Here is a 22065-nt window from a genome sequence, read left to right as displayed (position 1 = left end):
CCTACTTCTCCTTCCCCTTTACTCCCTTTCTTCCTATTTCACATTATCTATTATACCTTTTAGTCTGTATTTACAGTTTCAGTTTCTCACATCAGAGAAACTATTCAGTATTTACACGTTTCCTGTTTATTTCACTTGAGTATAGCCTTAATGTGTATCCATTTAGCTATAAATGTCTCTGATTTCTCATTCTTTATAGCTGAGTAGTACTCCATTTTTTTTTAAAACCCACATTTTCTTTATCCAGTCTCCAGTTGATGGACAGTTGGGCTGTTTCCAAGTTTTAACTATTATAATCTGTGTTGCTATGAACATGGGTGCATATATAGCACTGTGGTATGATTCTTTTCATTCTTTTGGGAAGATACCCAGCAGGGGAATAGCTGGGTCAAAAGGGACTTCTATCCTAGTTCTTTGAGGTATTTCCACAGTGGTTGCACTCCCTCCAGCAATGGAGCAGGGTTCCTTTTCCCCCACAGCCCCACCAGTATTTGTAATTGGTTGATTTCATGATGGCAGCCATTCTGGGGCTTCCTTTTTTTTTTTTTTTTTTTTTTAATGATGCTGGATATAAAATCCAGGGTGTCATGTTTGCTAGGCAAGTAATCTACCAACACCTTCAGCCCTGCATTGTTATCTTTTTATTGCATTTTTTGCATTGACAGAATTTTTACTATTTATATCTGAGCCACACACATACTGAAATGGTAAGGCATAAGACTATGAAACCTAAAACTACTATTAAGACCAAAGGAAAGAATGCTCTTAAATACAGAAAATGAGATACTGTCACTTGTTTTGTTTTTGTTTTTATGGTGCTGGGGATACAACCCAAGGCCTAACATATGCAGGTAAGAGTTCTACTGAGGAAGAAAATTGAGGACACATAGGATGGAATTTTTGAGGTGGAGAGCGTGGTACTACTTAGCAGACATATTCCCAGTTTTTAAAATAGTGCCTGGCATAAGTAAACAAGTCAGCCCTCAAATATTTTTAAAATGAAGACTAAATGAAGAGAGGACCAAAGTAGCTTAATGATTTGCTCAGTCTGGGTTAGTAAACCTAGGTTTTCAGTTGGCTGAGCCAAGCTGTCATTGAGTCTTTATTGTGGCTGGGATATTCGTAACACTTACAAAACTTTCTAAGTCATGCTAATAAAAATAGCTGTTCTTGAACTCATGTAAGTTGCCCAAATATTTTGTCATGTAAATTTTCAATGGGTGAATGCAGTCTATATGTAACAAACCAACTAACAGTCAAGTTCGGCCATTGTTCTTAGGCCTTTTTAGGATAAGGCTTGTATTGCCTGATTTCTGTATCAGTCTTCAGGGCATAACTTCAAATGACTATGTCATCTGTATTTTTCTAAGTGAGAGTCAGTGCTAAGAGTATCTTTTTCTTTCCTATAGATTCCTCCTTATGGACAACAAGGCCCCAGCGGATATGGTCAGCAGGGCCAGACTCCATATTACAACCAGCAAAGTCCTCACCCCCAGCAACAGCAGCCACCGTACTCCCAGCAACCACCATCTCAGACCCCTCACGCCCAACCTTCATATCAGCAGCAGCCGCAGTCTCAGCCACCACAACTCCAGTCCTCTCAGCCTCCATATTCCCAGCAACCATCCCAGCCTCCACATCAGCAGTCCCCAACTCCATACCCCTCTCAGCAGTCCACAACACAGCAGCACCCCCAGAGCCAGCCTCCCTACTCACAGCCACAGGCACAGTCTCCCTACCAGCAGCAGCAACCTCAGCAGCCAGCATCCTCGACGCTCTCCCAGCAGGCTGCATATCCTCAGCCCCAGTCTCAGCAGCCCCAGCAAACTGCCTACTCCCAGCAGCGCTTCCCTCCACCACAGGTAAGGTGCCCCCTGCCTCTTGCCCTTCTCTGTGTATGACCACAGACTGCATGGAGGTTGGTGTTACGAGAACTTTGCCATATAAATTATTTCTCTGATGTGCACTTAAAAACCAATTAAACTCTAGGTAAGCATGCTAACTGGATTGATTGAACTAATAAAGGCATAACCTCCTTAACTGCTCAAAGACTTATAGCTCCTCTTACTGATGAAGAAATAGGACAATGGAAAATTGCATAGATAGATGAGAAATTAAAGGTAATAGGACTTATATATTATCCCCCACTTTAAAGCCCTCATTTCAGAACCTGAGCATCAAGTGACTTTTTTTTTTTCTTTCAAAATAGTCACTTTGGGAGTCTGTATATACTGTAATTCATTCTGACTGCCATTCCATTCTGTTGGTATTAGAGCTGATATCACATTATTCTCAGTGGTGGCAAATCTTATTTTTTGAGGATGGATTTGATTTTGGAAAATTAAAAAAATTCATCTGGAGATAGGGCTGGAAAACAAAGCATAGATAATGAAACCTAAAAATAGCAATTTGGGCTTATTCTTTAAAGAGCCAGAAGAGAAGAAATAACTGAATGATGACAGGTCCACTAAAGATGTTTTGCTCTAGTGATTTTGTTGGACTAAATCCCAAGGTAATGTCTTTGAAGGAAGAAATATTGATTTAATGCAGAGGCTCTAGCATGAGGCTTTGTTTTGTTTTTTAATTGATCTCAGAGAGTTGAATACATCTTATTACAGTGATACATACATAAACCATGATTTTGTCAACATAATTCATAATAGCTAAATTTTGGAAGTGACCTATATGTTCTGTCAACACATGAATAGTTGAAGAAAATATGGTTGATGGAGTACTACTCTGCTATAAAGAAGGATAAATTTGAGTCATTTGTAGAAAAATAGATACACCTTGAAACCATAATGTTAAGTGAAATAAATCAGATACTCAAGCTTTTCAGTATTGCATGGCTTCTCTTATACGAGAAACCCCAAATATAAATAAATTAAAGAGCAAAATAAAAGATAGGTAATAGAAACAGGGAGACAGATCTTTCTCAAATGGAAAGGATATCAAGAGATTGAGAAAAGGTGGAGGGAGGGAGGAGGAAGGGGAAGAGAAGGGCACATTAAATGTGTTATGTCCATGTACCAGCACCCCACAATGAATGAATCATTATACACTGCAAACATACTAATAAGAAAAAAATTGGTCTTATTCCTTAATAGGTACATGTAGTTAGCCTGATTTTAGCATTTAATCAGGCAACACCCTGTGTGTAGAAATCACTGGGCAGTAATTCCATTGGAAAGAGTCTACTATTGACATTCTTAAGAGCCACAGCTTAGATTTTTCTGTCTTCAGATAATATCATTCATAATTGTGTTTCTCTAGCACCCAGTTCACCTGTGTGAAAGAGTCTTGAAGCTCTTTCATTAAGAAGTAAACTTGTCTGGTTTATCACTACCAGGCCCGTCAGACCTTTATGGCTTTTGTGTTTCTCTTTTAAGGAGCTTTCTCAAGATTCATTTGGGTCTCAGGCATCATCAGCCCCCTCAATGACCTCCAGTAAGGGAGGGCAGGAAGATATGAACCTGAGTCTTCAGTCAAGACCCTCCAGCTTGCCTGTGAGTATTTGTCACCCTCAAAAGGTGAAGGGGCAGAGTGGGTACAGACAAAAAGTAGTTTCTGGTTGGGTGTTTTGATGGTATTGATGTAAATGAATTCAGGTCCTTGAATTCAGGTTCAAAATTATATTAGGAATTCATATACTGAACTTAGAGAATGTCTGTTCTGCCTGCCTGCCCAGGGAATCTGTGATCTCTTCAGTGTTTTGGTTTGGGGTTTTTTTTTTCCCTTGCATTGCTGGGCATGGTGGCACGCACCTGTAATCCCAGCACTTGGAGGGCCAAGGCAGGAGGATTGCTGTGAGTTCAAGGCCAATCTGAACTATATAGTGAGATCCTGTCGAGAGAGAGAGAGAGACAGAGAGAGAGAGAGAGAGAGAGAGAACATAAAATAAAATAAAAATCTTGGTCTCTTAGACACAGAACTACATGAAGGATAAAGAAAATGGAGATTTTTTTTTTTCCTTCATTGAGTTTATTGGTACATTTTAGGTATACAGTACAGTTACATTCAATATTGGGATCTTGTACCTTTACATGACAGGTCTTGGTTCTCATTTTTTCCCCTTGTCCCTGCCCTCCCTTCACCCCCTCCTCCTGAAAATTGAGATTTTAGAAGTACTACCTTCTCTCAAAGTTGAGAAATTTCTCCATATTTTTTTCCCCCAACCATACCCTGGAGGGCTTAACTTTTAGATCTTTGGCTTAGAGTTTAGGAGGTAAGATTCTTAGGTACATTCAAGCATGCTTTGTTACATTGAGCATTGGTGGAGTAAAAGTCATTTTCTGGTTGTGGTTTTGTGTGAATGGGTGCTTTTGCTCGTAGTGGGCCAGGTGTCTTATGGAATCAAGTGCTTATTTATGAAATGGACTGGCCATATCCTGAGAATGACAATATAGTCTGATGAATGAGTCAGAGTTCTTGAGTCTGGATCTTGATTCTACCACAGACTCTGTAGCCTGGGGCACGTCACTTGCCCTCTCTGTGCCTTAGTTTTCATTATTTGTAAAATGAACCTAAAGTAGCCACTTCAGTGGAGTAATGATTAACATTAAATAGATTAACAAAGAAGTGAAAGCTAGGTATATGGTAAGTACTTATATACCAGCCATTAGGATCATCTCTCAGGGCACAGAATCTGCTCAACAACTGAAAAACAGTTAACAACGAGTGTTGTACACTAGGCTGATTACAAATATTAATTCTTATCTTTAGTTCTGCCACCACACGTGGGTGAAGTCTCACCTTCTGAAAGTTAATTTGTTAGGAACAGCAATAAAATAGGCTACTCTGAAATCACTTCCTTTGGAAGTTAGGACATCTTCCATTATAAATACTGTTTTGGTCAAAAAATGAAAGTTCTGCCACACCTGCCAGGTTGGAGTCTTTTTGAATTTTGACTCTTCTTGTATTCGTTATTCTGACTTGAAAGAATCTTTAAGGAATACATAGATGGGAACCCTTCATCATGAAACTTCCATTGGCTTCTTCTGAAGACCTCTGAGAATCTTAGTACATAGTACGGCTGGGTCTGCAGAGGCCCAGACTCGGTGCTGGCTTCCGAGGCCAGGATGAGAACTACTGTCAGGATGGTACTTCTGAAACTGTTGACTTTCTCAATTGAATAACTGGGGAGAAGAATTGTGAATAAAGCCATCACTCTTTGTTCCCTTCTCATTAGCACCTGTTGCAACATTTTTCTGCATCCTTAAATTCATTGGAATATACTTTGTAACCTGATTCAGTCAGAAATGTGTAGCCACCCCCCTCATCTATAGTCTGAGGCTAGCTCTGGGTGGTTATGCTACTTTGGCAAGAAACCCAAACCCCAGTTTCTGTTAATGCTATAAGTTGCTTCTGTTTAAAAAGTTTTTTTTTTCTTTTTTTAAAATTGGGATTGAATTTGGGTTTTTTTGCACTGAACTACATCCCCATCTCTTAAAAAAGTTTTTCTAAAATTTTGAGGTAGGGTTTTAATTGTTCAGTTGTTCACTTGTCCATAATGGGCTTGAATTTGTGATTTCTCCTACCTTGGTCTCCCAGAGTGTTGAGATTATAATCATGGCACCATCATGCCCAGCTTCTGGTGACCCAAATTTTGATAGAAATATATTTGGTATTTTCAATCCTGAGAAGGCTCATGTATAAGCACGCCATGTGTTTTCTAAGGGTTGGTAATCCAAGAGCTTCTAATTTTTCCTACTCAGGTGAAGATATTGACAGCCTTTTAGGCCCAGAGGAGCATTGTTCCTGGGAAACCAAAAAACAAGGAATATTCCCAAGTTTAGGGTTCTGCTATGGAGTCTTTCAAAAGCGTCATTTGCTCTGTGGTAGAAGTTCCTTGTGGGAGATAAACTGGCTGGGTAATAAGCATATTCTTTCTGAAGTACTTTTTATTTTTTTTGCTACTTGGACCAAGAAATAAAAGATGCTTATTCTTTGAAATTTTGGTTTGATCCTAGATTTGCCTAACTGAGCTAAGACATGGTAAAATCTGAAGAAATAAGAAATTAAGAAATTAGATTTCCCTACAAGTACCCTTTTCCTTTCATAACAAGTTGTATTGAAGGATCCCTAGGTTTGCTAGTGCATTCCTTCACTAAACAGGGTCTAATGACAGGGCACAGTGGCACTCACTTATAAGGCAGGAGGGTTGAAAGTTTGAGGCTATCCTGGACTTACATAGTGAGACCCTGCTGTTTCAACAAACAATCCAAAACCAAACCAAAACAAAAAACACCAAGGACTTAGGAGGCATCCTGAGTTTAGCACCAGAGCAGATACAAGGCTGCCTGGGACAATAGCTCTTCTAGTTCCATGTCTCCCTTTTCACTCATTCACACTTTGGCTCTAAAGTCATATTCTGAGACGCTTTTGCTTAGCTATTAATGCCAAACCATTTAGCTGATATTATCCTGATTATATTATCCTAGTATTTAAAACTGGAATTATTTTTTCATTAGCCTTAGAATAAAATCTAGCTGGGTGTGGGTTTGCATGCCTGTAATCCTAGTATTCAGGAGGCTGAGATAGGAGACTCACTATGAGTTCAAGGCTAGCTTGGGCCACATAGTAAATTCCAGGCTGGCCTGGAATACATAGTGAGACCCTGTCTCAAAAACAAAACAAAAAACACTAAAATTTTCAACTATCTATGATTACCTAGGCATCAAAAACACAGATTCTATTTTTCAGATTTAGTAGGTCTGAATTGGTGCCTGAAAATGTGCAATCCTATCAAGTTAGTTTATGATTCTGATTCTCCAAGACTAGGCATGGCACTTAGATCATTTCCTCAGAAAATTTTGCTAGTTAAGTTTCAAGACAGCTTAAATAATTTACTCAGGGGCATTTCACCACTGAACTACATCCCCAGTTCTTTTTATTTATTTTGAGAAAGAGTCTTGCTATATTCCTGAGGCTGGTCTTGAATTTGGGATTCTCTTGTCTTGATCCGTTGAGTAGCTCAGATGACAGGCATGTGTTACCATTCCTAGCAAAGGCAGTTTTTATTTATCTAAAAAAAAAAGCCATTTAATATTTCAAGACATACAAATAGCTACAAGGAATAATTTAGTGCCTGAGTCCTCATCTTTGGAAACCAAGCCACACTTATGTAAGTAAAAGCCTTTCATAGCCTCCTAGGATCACTTTTCCCTCCAAATGCCCAGAGAGGTACTATCTTGCCTTTGAATTTTGTTTGCTTAAGGTTAACAGCATTTTGCTGATAACCCCTACTTACTCAAATAGTAAGCTCCTGGAAGGCAGGCACTGTGTTACTGACTTCTGTACACACACACAAACACAACCATATGACCAGTGGTTGTTTCCCATAGCTGCGTGTTAGAACTACCTGGGGGAATAGATCACCTTAAAAACCAATGTCTAGGGTTCTCAAGAGTTCGATTGTGGGACGGGGATTTAGCTTGGTGGCACCATGCCTGCCTTGCAAGCACAAGGTCCTGAGTTTGATCCCCAATACCCAAAAAAAAAAGTTCTGATTATAGTCTTGGGGTAGGGCTTAGGCATTGGTATGCTTAGAAGGTATCCCAAGCACTTCTGATTTCAGCCCAAGTATGGAGATCCACTACTCCAGATTTTGTCAGGTTCCCTTGGTCTAACGGACTTGGCATCTATCCTTGTCAGTGCTTATCTCAAGTATAATTTAGTACCCTCTGTGAGGGCTGACCTGTTGTGTCTTGTATATTGCCATCGCAGTGCCTTACACTATTGTAGGCTCCTACTCTTTGAACAAATGAACCTAAGCAGCGTCTATAACATGCTCACACAGGAAATGTATGTCTGATTGGGACAACCTAACCATGTTACCAACTTTTTTCCACTGCTAGGGCAAGGTGAGCATCACAGATTGTTACGGAAAGTCCCAAACTGCATTGTAGAGGATAGATTACTTTATTTGTGCCTACTGACAGTGGCCTTCAGAGGTGAGATTAGGGCTTGTCATCCATCTTGTTCTGCATTTTGACCTTATGTCAAGAAAATTCTTTTTACCTCCCCTGCCTTGCAAGCACAAGAGCCTGAGTTCAATCCCCAGTATAAAAAATGAGGGAAAAAAAGAAAGTTCTTTCCAGACACAGTGGTGTGCTTGCCTGTAATCCCAGCTACTTGGGAGGAAGAGGCAGGAATAGTACAAGTTCGAGGCCAGCCTGGTCAACTCAGTGAGGCCCTCTCTCAAAATAAAAAACCAAAAGGACTGGGGGTAGCTCAGTGTTAGAATATCCATGGGTTCAATCCTTAGTACTGTACCACCCTCCAAAAACTTTTGTAAGAGATAAGTGAGCAGATCTGTAGGTGTTTCTTTTTTCTTTTTTGTTTTTCAAGGCAGCTTGAATGATTTTTTTTTCTCTCATTGAGTTTATTGGTACATTTTAGGTATACAGTACAGTTACATTTCTAAGTGTTTCATTAAGATCTTTATTCGTGTTCTTTTTGGAGCAATATCTTTGAGAGACTCATCTGAAAAGTGGTATCTGAGTTTCGATTATAGTTGTTTTTGAGAGATGGAATTACATCTTTAAAAGCTGTTTGGGAGCCAGGTATGGAGGTGCACATATGTAATCCTAGCATTAGGGAGGCTGAGGCAGGAGGATTACTGCAAGTTCAAGGTCAGTGTGATCTGCATAGTGAGACCCTGATTCCAAAAAATATTAATTCAAAATAATAAAGCCTTTTTTTCCCCCCGTACCGGGGATCAAACTCGGGTCCTTGTGCTTTTTAGGCGGCAGGCTAAATCCCTGGCCCTATAAAGGCTTTTATTTAAATTACTCTTCCAAGCCCAGCACTGGGAGGCTGAGGCTAGAGAATCACTACAAGTTTGAGGTTACCCTAGGCTGCATAGTGAGTTCAGAGGCAAATTGGATTGCATAGTGAGACTCTATCTTTAAAAAAAAAAAAAAACAAAAAAAACCCAAAAGGGATTTAGCTCTCTGGCAATGTGCTTGCCATGCAAGTACAAGGTCCTGAGTTCAATCCCCAGTACCGGGGGAGGGGGTCCCCTTCAGAAGATGGGCAAGGGCTGTAGCTCTGTGGCAGAGTACTTGCCTAGCACGTATAAGGTCCTGGGTTCAATTGCCCAGCAGTGGAAAAAAAATTTTTTTCTTCATCCAAGTGTAAGTATTTTCCCTAGAATAATACATACTTCCCTAATTTTTCTTAGTGAGCATATATGTAAATTTACATTTGGTTTTAAATGGTTCCTAGGATGGTTGGCTTTCTGTATATCTGTCTATCTCTCTACCTATCTATCTTATGTGTTTTGCAATGCTTGGAAATAAAACCCCTTCTTGCATGTGCTGGGCAAGTAGTGAGATAGTGATGAAAAATGGATACAGGATTTAAAACCTAAATCTGGATAAGTTGTACTTCTCAGAAATTTAGCATGCAGTAGGAATTACCTGGAGGGGCTGGGCATGTTGGCGCACGCCTGGAATCCCAGCACTTGGGAGGCTGAGGCAGGAGGATCGCTGTGAGTTCGAGACCAACCTGGGCTACATAGTGAGTTCCAGGTCAGCCTCAACTACATAGTGAGGCCCTGTCTCAAAAAAACAAACAAAGGAAAACAAACAAACAAACAAACAAAGTCAGCCTCAACTACATAGTGAGGCCCTGTCTCAAAAAAACAAACAAAGGAAAACAAACAAACAAAGAAAAAAAAAGAATTACCTGGAGGGTGCCAGGGATTTAGCTCAGTGGTTCCACCGTCTGCCTTGCCGGGGTGTGGGGAGGAAGGAAGAAAGGATGGAAGGAAGGAAGGATCAAAGGATGAATTACCTGGAGATTGATTAAAACACTACACTCTATCTGAGAGATTCTGGTTCAGTTGTCAGGTGTGACCCAAGAATTTGTTTCTCGGGCAATACTGAGGCTATGCTAGTTCACAAACCACTATTGGAATTACACTGAGCTAGGTAGTCTTTGTGTGTGTGTGTGAGAGAGAGAGAGAGAGAGAGAGAGTATGAGACAGGGTCTTGCTATGCAGTTTGGGGTGATCTTGAACTCATTATGTAGCCTATTCTCCAATTTGTAGCTATCCTTCTGCCTCAGCCTCCTGAATACTGGGATTACAGGGATGCACCATCCTGCCTGGCTTTTTTTAGGTGTGTAGCCTTAAAAAAGAAAGAAAAAAAAATTTTTTTACTAGACTAATAGGACACAATGGTAAAAGAAATGAAAAATAGTGACTTACGTACTATCTTTGTACTTTTGGTGATCTGGAAGGCAGGCTATGAGTTGAAAAGAGACTTGTAAGAGACAATACTGCCTTGGGGTTGTGGCCTTCAAGTATTTCTGGGTTAAGGCAGCTTTTGTGTTGTTGGCACTGTGTTGGGAGCTTTCTACCTCTGCTCTGTGGTGCTCATCATTGGATCCCTTCCATTAGTGGAGCCACCCTTAGTTGGTCACGAAATCCTAGTCTGTCTCAAAAATGGCTTTGAAATCTGATTTTCCATGTTTTCCCTACTGCCTTTTTTTCCAGGTCCTTGTTACCTCTCACCTGGTGTCTTACCATAGACTTTGGGCAGTTCTGTTTCTTTTCTTCCCCTTCCTTTTCTTCCAAGTCTGTCCTCGACATAATTGCCAGAAAGCAGTCCTGATGAGGTTTTATGACTGCTTTAAAACACTGGCTGCCAGTTTGGGTTTTTTTGTTTGTTTGTTTTTAATAGAGTTAAGCTCCAGCATGACAATATGTAATTTCCTTTGTGATCTGGAAGATGGAGATATTTAAAATGTAGTAAGTTTCCTGTCCCTGGTGCTATGGGTATAATAAAAAAGAAAAAAGACATTTGATAAACATTTGACTTGGGTCACTGACTGTGACATGGTTGCTGTCTTCAAGAATCCTCCTGTTTCCTTAGTGAAATAGACATACAACACAAAGACATGTGCTTGAATGTTCTAATGTGTGCTGTCACAGTTTGGTGAAGTCAGTGATTCATTTATGTCTACATTGTTGAGGAGAGTCATCATGGAAGAAGTTATGTACAAGGTAGACATGAGTATATTTGAGTGGTTGGGAAAAGTCCAGCTTGTGCACACACCAAACTGGGATGGGGAATGGAATTTCTCCCATAGGTATTTAGGAGCTGATGAGGCTTCCTTAGTAGGGAATAGCAAGAAGGAACAAACGCTAGATCACAGGGGTGTTCAGACCCTGCTGGACTAAGCAAGCCCATTTTGATCTGATCGTACAAGCCTACAGATAATATTTTTTCACAAGTTATCTATTTGTGTATAGTAGGATTTGAAAAGGGAAGTATGAAAGCAAGAGAATAGTTTAAACTGTTGAACTAAATCTGGCAGAAGATGTGCACCTCTACCCCTTCTTTTTCATTTGCATAGCTATTTAGTCCCACATGTAAGACATATGGGAAGGAATCTATAGAATTGAGAATAATGAATTCTACTAGGTGAATGATTTTTAAAGTTTGCTTATTGATTGTTGGTGGTTTTTGGTTTTTGTTTTTTTCCCCCTTGCAGTAGTAGGGATTGAACCCAGGGCCTTTCCATTCCCAGCTACAACTCCCAGTAGCCCTTTCTTATTTTTTGTTTTGAGACAGTGTTGTCCAGGCTAGGCTTAAACTTCCAGTCTTCTGCCTCAGCCTCTTAGACTGCTGGGATTATAGACATGGGCTACTATGCCAAGTTTAAAAGTCTTGACTGACTGTTTTATTAGAGTGGAGGGAGAGAAAGAAAAAAATCTCATTGACCAAAATAGGTTAATAAGGAAAACTCATTTTTTAGTAGAAGTTCCATCTTTATGATATAAAATATGATATAACCACTAGAGGTGAAAAACTAAAACTTGGGTAAGAGTTGAGTCTAGGTAGAGTTGGAGAGTTTTCTGTGTGGTAGATAATAGTTAAACCATGGACTGAACTAGACTTTAGAGGCTGTGATTGGAAAATGTAAAGAAGGGCCAGATGGAGCCCTGAACAATGCCTGCAATCTCCAAAGGGAAGCAGCCAACAGAGCTGTAGAAATCAGCAGAGGACCAGGATTGTGCGATATTTTTGGAGCAAAGGGAAGAGAGAAAATGGTCCACATCAACTTTATAGGAAAAGACAGTAGATTTATTGTGACACATTTTTATTGGGATTCTTTTTACATAGGGAAAGGGCCTGATTTCTAGATTTTGTGGTACTGGGCATCAAAACCCAGGGGTTGCTCTACTACTGAGCTATATTCCCAGCCCGTTTTGTTTTTATTTTGAGACAGGGTCTCGCTAAGTTGTCCAGGCGGGACTCGGAACTTGTGATCCTCCTCCCTCAGCCTCCCTCCGTGCTGAGATTATAGGTGTGCACCACTGCACCTGGCTACTGAAGGCTAAGGGAAAGGTAAAGAGCATTCTCTCTCTTTCTCTCTCTGTCTCTCTCTCTCTTTTTTTTTTTTTCCTTTGGTGTGTATGGTACTGGGGTTTAACCCAGAGCCTTAACACTGAGGTATATCCCCAGCCCGTTTTTTATTTTGAGATAGGGTCTTGCTAAGTTGCTCAGACTGGGCTTAATCTTGCAGTCCTCCTGCCTCAGCCTCCCAGAGTACTTGGATATTAGGAATAGGCTCCAATGCCCAGCTAAGAGCACTCTTGAAAGGAGAGGTTGTTGATCAGTTGACGTTCCTCAGCTGTGTCTTAAGACTCTGACCTGTAGAAGTCAGATAGAAGAAGGAAGGATGAAGATGCTGGCAGAATATTCAGAGTATAAACAGGCACATCTTTCTGGAGTGAGAAGGAACCCATGCAGATGCAGTTATCTTATAATAGGCACTAGACGCTATCCCCTTTACTGAATAAGATGGTACTTTTTTTTTTTCTTCCCCGTACTGGGGGTAAAACTCAGAACCTTATACTTGCAAGGCAGGCAGTGGAACCACTGAGCTAAATCCCTGGCCCTCCTTTACTGAATAAGATAGTCTTCAAGAGGGCCAGGGATTTAGCTCAGTGGTTCCACCCCCTGCCTCACAAGCACAGGGTCCTGAGTTTGATCCCCTGTGCAAAAAAAAAAAAAGATCGTCTTTAACAGATTGACCATCTGGATTGTGCTTTTTTTCTGAGACAGAGTCTCACTGAGTAGTCCACACTGGCCTCAAACTCATAGTCCTGCCTCAGCCTTTGAGTGCTAGAATTACAGAAGTGTGCCACCGTGTGTGGCTAATTTTTTTTTCCTTTTTCTTTTGTTTTGTTTGAGACAAGGATTTGCTCTTTAGCCTAGACTGCCCTCAAACTTAGGATCCTCCTGCATTAGCCTCTTGAGTGCAGGGATTACAGGCATGTGCCACCATGCCTGGCAAAAGTGGACATTATTGATGTTAGGAAAGAAATGGGGATTATTGATGTCAGGAATGAGATGGGAAACAGTATTAGGGATTTTAATGTCTATTAAATTCACTATAGATGCTCTTCTATCTCTAGATTTCTAGGTCATTCTAGGATTTTATTTATCAAGATAGTAACTATTAGCACTTGTTTTACTTCTGTGATGTTCTGAGGCCCCAAGAGCTTAGATGCATTGGTCTAGAAAAAGCAAATGGGAAGGGGGTATGCTGTTTCTATTGAATCTGAATCTTAGTGGTCAAGATGAAGGCCAAGGAATGAACTACAGTCAACACAGGTGATCCTGGGAGGACAGGAATTGAAATGCTCTGAGCACCACTCCTGGTTTGTTTTTTGGTACCAGGGGACAAACTCAGGCAGTCATGGTACCACTGAGCTAAATCCCAGGCCCCCACTCCTGTTTTACGTATGAAAAAAACAAGGATCAGAATCAGGATTTGAATCTAGCTATGATGTTTCAGGTAGAATATTTCCTCTTATATGCCATCCTAGAGAGAAAAGTCTTGGACAGTCTGATCCTCTGTTCATTTTTAGACAAAAGCTTCAGCTCTTTGTCATTTAACATTTACTGGACCTATTCTAAAAGGAAGAAATATAAATAGATTTGCATTTCACTTTTGTTTTTCCAGGCCTCTTTGTGTTAGAGGCAGAGATGAAATGTGAAAGAGGGCCTTGGGTGGGAGGGGGAGAATGCTGGCCAGGCCTGTAAGATCTGCTTGGAGGGACTAACCAACTAAGGAACGTCCTCAAATAGTGTAACGTTGTCTTGAGTTTGGTTCTTTGGTTGCCCTGTATTGGATAGGAGGACAAGCCCTGATCTGTAGGCCCTTCTTACAATACAAGTTGTGGTTATGCTAACTTTAATCAGCTCCTTGTTACTCAGATAAAGGTCCATCATCACAGCACTGACATCACACTGGCTCTAGGCTAGAATGCCATTCTTAGCCCCTCCTGTTAATGTGACCCTTGAGTGATTCATATGTCCAGTGGCTGAGGGGCATGGAGTTAGAGCCTGAAAGCTGAGAGTAAAATTTTCAAAGCAAATATCAAACTGAGTACTTTGGAATGCAGCACATTTTACTCACTGTGTCATAAAATTCAGAGACTCTCTGAATGTTGGAGACCATCACCAGCTGTTTCATGGGTGTTGTGTTAGGAACCTGGCTCCTGTGCCTGTGGTCCAGAGTCCACAGTGGAACTATCTACAGCTCCCAGGTACCTCTGCAGTTTCAGGCCCTTTGCTGTCTCTCTTTTGGTGGATGATTGTATCTCTGTTTCTCTCTGTTTAACATGCACAAAGTTCTACTTTGGCTTCACAACCCTGCTGAAATACCTTCTTTGGTATTTCATTTTATTCCCATTTTATTCATATTGGAGTAGCATTCTGCTGATACCTACTTGAACACTCAGAACTTTGGCTCCACACTGTGTCCAGCACAGTCAGATACCCAGTAAACCTTTGTTAATGCTTGCTATAGATTCTTGCAACCTGGTTGAGCTTGGGAGCCAGCTTTTTGCATCTAGGCTTATTTAGAGGCGTGACAGAAGAGCTCTAAATGTTTAGAAAATTGGATTGTTTCAGTGATTCTAATGTTATGTGGATTTTGTTTCCTTCTGTCTGTTTTGGTGGGAGAGATGGCCAATACTTCTTGCCTAGGTTTTGGTGGCTTATTCTAAGGAATAACAAAAATAAATGCCACTGGCAATTTTGGTAAGCAGAGGAGCTAGGGTTCTAAAGTTGGTGATCAGTTTTCTTCATATCTGACTAAGTGTCTGTGCTTGCTACCCTTGAATTATAGTGCAAGTGCTATCAGTCTCAGGAAGGAAGTGCCCTCCCCGCTTCACATCTGCATAGACTGCTCAGAGCAGCAGGTACCCTGTGCACATAGGTATCTTTTCTCTAGAATGCTTGTTCTCTAGCAGGACTGACCAGTCCACTTCTCCATCTCAGTCATGCTGCTCTACCCTTGATCTGCCTAGTGCCTGCTGGAGCCTGTGCTGCTTGCAGCAGATTATTGTATGCTTGTTCCTGGGCCTATTTCCTGTTTCTATTCTAGTCACTGGTGGCTCAGCTCTGCTTCCTGCCTGTGTGTCTCACACAGATTCCTCTTGCTGGAACCGTTTGTTTTCTTTAGAACAACCTAGTCTGAAAAACAGCAGAGCCTTACCTTTAGTGTGAGGTATCCCAGAGTCATTGAGTCCTACAGAGGTCTGGTGGGAGATATCTCTTCTTCACCAAGCACACTGCATGAATTTGACCTTGTTTTTCATTTTGTCCTAGCCTGCTACAGGCAGCTGTAGACAAGTTGGGTCAAACTTATTCTCCCTCATTAACCACACAGGTTTGTCAGAACTGATGTGCCCTGATTCTTTTGCACCTGGAGTTTATAAACATCTCCTATTGCTGAGAAAGACACTTGCTGTCCCATCTAGCCCAAGCCTCCCTGTAGCCCAGATGATAATTTTTTTTCCCTTTGGTACCTGGAATCGAACTCACAACCTTGTGCCTGCAAGGCAGGCATAGTGCCACTGAGCTAAATCCCCAGCCCCAGATACTTATTTTTGCCTGGGCCCAGTAATGCTATCTTCAGAATAACAGCTTGCAGAGAACATGGAAAAGAAAGCATGTGCTGACTCAACCTTCCATCCTGTGTGATGAGCCGATTCAACCCCTGCATGCCCCGCCCTGCCATCACCCCAGCCCCAGCTGATAGTGGGAGGTAGAAAGGGCAGGGAGGTTGTAAAAACAGAAGAAATAAGAGAGGCTGTGCTGGAGACAATATATTTAAAAGTATAAATTCTCCCCTTACCTATTTCCCTAGCAGGCAATACGCTTTGTGAAATATCTGTTCTTTTCTCTTCACAACTGCTCTTTTGGTGTTATCTGATAATACTAGCAGAAAGTATTTTTGTACTAAACCTTAATCCTGTGTAGGGTTAATAGAGAGGATTTTAATATAGGGAACTTAGACTTTACAAAGGAAGTATGGAGGGAACATGCTTAGGTTTGGCCTCCAAGAACGGAACCCAAATTTGACCTAGGTTTGACCCACCCTCTCTGAGACACTATTTGCTTGTTCTCAAGTCATAACCCTACATCTACTGTCCAGGGATAAGTAAGCTAGAATCAAGAAGTAGCAAGCACTGCTGCCAAAATCAGTACCCAGTTAAGTGGAGGATGAAACCAAAATGTTCCTGCACAAGCAGACGAGGATGACAAGTATGGTCTCTTCCACAATTTAATGTTCTCTCATGAGTCTGCTTCTAATTAGCAGAACTTGAATTGTATCCAAAACCCATCTACAAGGGTTTATTGGAAATGTAGTTTGAGTTTTTTTCTTCACTCCCTAGTACCTTGTGGTGGCACTAGGGAATGAACCTGGCACTATCTTAACAGCTATATTCTCCAGCCCTTTTTAATTTTTGAGATAGGGTCTCTCTAAACTCCCCAAACATGGGACTCAAACTTGCCTGTCCTCCTGCCTCAGCCTCTCAGAGTCCTGAGATTACAGGTGTACACCATCATATCTAGCCATTTTAACTTTTATAATTATAGAGAAAGACAGCATAAGCCAGTCTGAATATATCCTACAGTAACCACCACTGTTTCTCTCCCCTTCTACCTCCCACTTTACATATGAAGAACTTAAGACACAGAAAGAGTAAGGAACTTGGGCAGAGTAATTCAGTAAATGAAAACATTGGATTCCTTGACTTCCAGTCCAGTGCTTTTCCTATTAGGATCAACTTCTACAAAGGATGAGCAGAAAGAGCCTTAAAGAAGAGAGAGGCCACAGGTTAGATCTGTGGTAGTGCATGTAAAAAGTTTAATATGTAGTGGATACTAGGTGTAATTCCTAGCACCCAGAGTGGGGAGAGATCCTATATTCAGAAAATAGAAGGGCCGGGGACTTAGCTCAGTGGCACTGCATGTGCCTTGCAATCAAAAGGTCCTGAGTTTGATCCCCAGTACCCCCCCCACAAAAAAAAGAAAAAGAAAAGAAAATAGTTTGCCTTCTGTATTCTTTGGAGAAAAAGAATGAAATGTTGAAGGATGTAAAATTGTGGTTTCTAGACAAAGTTAGTGGTAGTATAGGTTCTGGATTTAGGTCTGCTCCCAAGGAGAATGTAAGAAGCCTTTACTCTTAGCTGGTCATGTTGCCACAGACCTGTAATTTCAGCATTCTGGAGGCTGAGGCAGGAGGATTGCCATGAGTTAGAGGCTAATCTGCACTACAAAGCAAGACCCTGTCTCCAAAAACCAAAAAGAAAGCTGGGAATGTAGCTCGGTTGTGCCATGCCTGCCTGGCAAACTCAAGGTTATGAGTTTGATCCCTGGTAAAAGGAAGAAAAAGAAGCATTTAGTTTTGAAAGAAAATTCCTTTAAGACTAAAATATTCGATCCGGGTATGGTGGTGCGTTCCTATAATCCCAGCACTCTGGAGGCTGAGGCAGGAGAATTTCTGAATTCGAGGCCAGCCTGGGCTGCATAGTGAGTTCCAGGTCAGTCTCAACTACATAGTGAGACCTTGTCTCAAAAAACAAACAAACAAAAACAAAACAAACAAACAAAAAACCCAACAACAACAAAAACTAAAATATTATAAAATTCCCAAGTCAACGTGTGGATGGACTTAGTTGCTTTAATGACAGTGGTTTACCTCCACTCATTTCCCACTCCCTATTTTTTCCTTTTGGTGCTTTTATTTTTGATTTTTTTGTTTGGGGTTTTTGGAGACAAGGTCTAAATATGGGGTGCAGGCCGGCCTGAACTCACTGTGTAGCATAGGCTGGCTTTGAATACAGCAATCCTCCTGCCTCAGCCTCCCAAGTGCTGGGATTACAGCTGTGTGCCTCCACTCTGGGCATCCCGTTAGTGCTTTTGTAACCTTGTGCAGAGTTGACTGGGAGATTTCTGCACTGAAGCGCATTTCCAAGCTTCTGTTACTGTTCTTCTGTAGAAAAGAGCAGCCAAAATCAGAAAACAAGCCTCAGGTATATAATTGCCAATCTGGTTTTTGTTCATGGTGAGGGGACTTGGGTCTTTGGAACAAAAAATAAGCCAAGTCCATCTAGAAATGCTGTCTTTGCAAAAATCACTACAGCCCCTTAAGCCAAGCTGAGAATCTGTTCCATCAAATTTGGTCCAGGGACATCGTCCAGATATCTATATATGGAACCGTGTTAACAAAACTGATAGAGCAAGCATAGAAAGAATTAGCTCTGTTGTCTTTTTTTCATGTTTCTAAGACATTTGGTGTCCTACCTCAAAACATGATGAAGTTGGTATGTGTTCAGGGCTCTTAACACTGGGGACCTCATGCTTGGTCAGTCTTTTGGGGCCTGACCCTGTCCTATCTTCCCCACCTGGTATCAGCATAGATTGGGTAGCATTGTGACATAATCTGTGATTGCTCTGCACTGGAGCCTGCCTCCAAGCTGCTAGTTTCCTTTCCATTGCACATTCCCAGGGAAGCTAAGAAACTGCCTTGCGGAAAGTGAGAAGTAAGACTAGATGTCTCAAGTGTGAGAATCAGCAAATCTGTCCCTGAGGGCCAGCTTCGATCCAGGGGAATACTAAGTATTGTTCGCTGAGATTAGTGAAGGTACTTTCCTGATCTTTTGAGGAAGGTCAAAAGAGAACCCAAGTTTGAAACAAAAAAAGATCAGTGTTCAGAGTAAGCATTATCAAGAATGTTTGGGTCCCCTCCCCCATATCTTCTAGAATTTGATTGGGACTCCCCTGTATTCAGAGTTGTTCTTTTGGTTTTAAAGGCGTTTAGGGCTAGTGGCCATCTTTGCTGTTTCCAAATTCTGTCCATTCCCCACTTTCAGATCTACTTGTTCTATAAGAATATTTTGATTGTTGTTCTCTCTTCCTTGTTTTATCTGTCCGCCGCTTTCCTCGCTCCTCCCTTCCTTCTGTTTCTTGTTTTTCTATAAGGCAATATTGCTATATGGCTCAGACTGGTCTTGAACTCACAGTCCTGATTTAGCCTCCTGAGTGTTGGGATTATAGGCGTGCTCCACCATGCCTTGCTAAATACAGTGGTAACTTTGTTTACCAATTTAGTCTGTTTTATCATTTTGGGGAAGATGGCTGCATTTGTGTTTATATGGTGAAGATGGCCATGGTTGTGTTTATCACCTGTCATGAAGTTTGCAGACAGAAGCAAAATTTTGCTAAATGCTTTTGTTTGTGAACCAAGATGCTGATGTACTTTGAGTTTTTATCTAGACCTGTAGGCTGTGGGAAGGGAGAATCCTGGCTAATATACACTTAGAACTTTATAGAACCAAGAGGCCACCAGTCCCTTAGTTCTGTCATATTCAGCACAATTTCATCTTCTCTTTGCTTGCTTTCGAAGAAGGTCATTGCATTTTCTTTTTTTTTTTGTAACAGGGATCGAACTCAGGACCTGACACTTGCCAGGCAGGTGTTGTGCCACTGAGCTAAATTCCAGCAGGTTGCTACAGTTTTGAGGGCAGCCAGGTTTGCCATATGAGGAAAGCCAGATGATATGGAAGCCTAAGGCAATGTACCCTCCCTGTTACACTTCTGATATCCAGAGCTTTGCTTGCTTTTCTTTGATCTTTGTTCTTGCTCCACCCTTTGCTGCCCACCTTCTCAAGATCTAGGATTATAGCCAATGATCTTTGTTATGGAACAGGCTATGTGTTGGCCTTCCTAAGAGGGAAAGTAGGGACTTTGAGAAAGTAGGGGTTCCTAACTTCCTTGCCTTTTCTTAGCTTTATAATGTTCTTGTTTCCTGCTGGGATTAGAACAGCCCTTATTCCATTAATACATACTGCTCTAATTCATACCCAGCTCTGACCCAGATTCTTTTTTTTTCCAATTTGAGTCTGTTAACTAGTGACCCTCAAAATACTCATTGTTGCATGTTGCAGTGGGGAGAGTCCTGAGGAATCAAATCCAGGGCCTCGTGCATGCTAGGCAAGTGCTTTACCACTGAGCTACACTCCAGCCCTTCTGTGTACATTTTTGGCCAAGAGGTGGTGTCTGGTTAGGTAAAATATTGCCCTCTGTCCCACCTGAGAAGACTTTGGAAGGCAGGGTACATGTATGGGGTGGCGGGTACTGGTCAGGTATCTGGCACAGTCCTCATGCAGACTGTGACAAACTGGAATGGGGTTTCAACCAGTTAGTGTGCCCTATGGGAGTTCCAGGATCATCACCTTTTTTGCTGTTATTGTTTGAGACAGGGTCTCTCTATGTAGCCCAGGCTGGCCTCCATCCTGTCTCAGCCTCGCGAGTACTGGGATTACAGGTATGGGCCACTAGGCCCAGCCATCTTTTTTTTTTTTAAGAACTTGGAAATCTGGATTTTTTTATGTGAAATCTTCCAATTAGTTTACATTGGTCTGTGTAGAGATATGTTGGGCAGTAAATTAGATTCTCTGAGACCTGTCGCTCTGTTGTTGCAGCTTCTTGTGGACTGTACCTACATAGCTGTGGCTCCTTTTCTTCTGTATTTACTCCATGCAAGCTCGTGCCTAAAATTTATCTGAGGGTAGGGACAGCTGTGGGGAGCACTATCTCATCTCCTTTGCCAACTCTCATTGCATTTGGTGTTTGTTTTATTGGTTGAGGAGGCACATAGGGGAGATGTTGAGCAGAAACACTCGATGTGATTAAACCTCCAACTGAGCAGATCTGTGGGAGCAGAATATCGACCCCTGAAAAATCAATGGCTGCTGCAGTGGCCAAGCTGCTGTTTGCAAGGTTCCCACTGCAGGAATGTAAGCAGCTCAGCAGTCTTTTCTTCTCTTCCCCTTTTTCACCTCAGGAACGCCCTTAGCCTCCACCCAGAAAGTCAGATCTACCTCAAGAGATTTTGCTGAGATGGGTTAGAACAGCAGGTTCTTGGTTTTTTGCAATTAGATTGAAATTTCTTCATTGACACAGAGCCCCACCAACCAACAACTTTTTTTCAAAACATTCCTTTCCTGTACTGCTGCAGTTCTAGCAAAAGCCAAGTTGCCAAGGCTCTTTCAGGGTTGTACTTCTTGTTTTTAGGTGGGAGAGTCAGTTTTCTTAATGGCAGCAGCCAAGAGCCCCACTTCCCCTGTGTGGAAATCTAGAGCTCAAGTACCACAGAAGGATGGGAATGGAAATTAAAAAGATGGATAGAGATAGGATTTTAAAAAAGAATGTTTTTGAGAAGATTAGTCATTGAGCAACATTTATCAAGTATCTTTTTTATTTTTTTTTTAATTCTGGAGATTGAACATTCTAGTGAACTTCCAGAGTTGTATTCCCAGCCCCTCTGGCTTTCCCCCCACAGTACTGGGGATCCAGAGCTTTTGCACTAAGCTGCATCCCCATCCCTTTTTACTTTGAGACAAGGTTTTGTTAAGTTGCCCAGGCTGGACTTGAACTTGAGGTCTTCCAGCCTCAGTCTTCCAGAGTGTTGTGATTATAGGCTATGCCACCACACCTAGCTCCCTTTTTAAAAATTTAATTTTGAGGCCGGGTGTGGTGACACATGCCTGTAATCCCAGCACCCTCGGAGGCTGAGGCAGGAGGTTCCCTGTGAGTTTGAGACCAGCCTAAGCTACGTAGTGAGTGCCAGGTCAGTCTCACTACATAGTGAGACCTGTCTCAAAAAATCAAAAAATTTTTTTTTATTTTGAGACAGTATCCACTAAGTAGTTGAACTTTTGAACTTTTTTTTTTTTTTTTTTTTTTT

The 22065-nt window shown here is 41.5% G+C and overlaps 1 protein-coding gene across 4 annotated transcripts in view; it reads left to right on the top strand.

Moving 5' to 3' along the window:
- The window catches only part of Arid1a (AT-rich interaction domain 1A), a 53911-nt gene that overhangs the window by 4181 nt on the left and 27665 nt on the right, over window positions 1-22065 (top strand). For all 4 annotated transcript variants that reach the window (XM_010633030.3, XM_033767222.1, XM_033767220.1 and 1 more), the window contains 2 exons: window positions 1410-1862; window positions 3390-3506. In XM_010633030.3, coding sequence (XP_010631332.1) covers window positions 1410-1862; window positions 3390-3506 — 570 coding nt within the window. The remainder of the gene's footprint in view (window positions 1-1409; window positions 1863-3389; window positions 3507-22065) is intronic.

Source organism: Fukomys damarensis, unplaced genomic scaffold, assembly GCF_012274545.1.
Source record: "Fukomys damarensis isolate Sample0158 unplaced genomic scaffold, DMR_v1.0_HiC HiC_scaffold_23, whole genome shotgun sequence".
NCBI lineage: Eukaryota > Metazoa > Chordata > Mammalia > Rodentia > Bathyergidae > Fukomys > Fukomys damarensis.
Note: the sequence above shows the minus strand (reverse complement) of the source record. Positions and strands in the feature narration are given on the sequence as shown.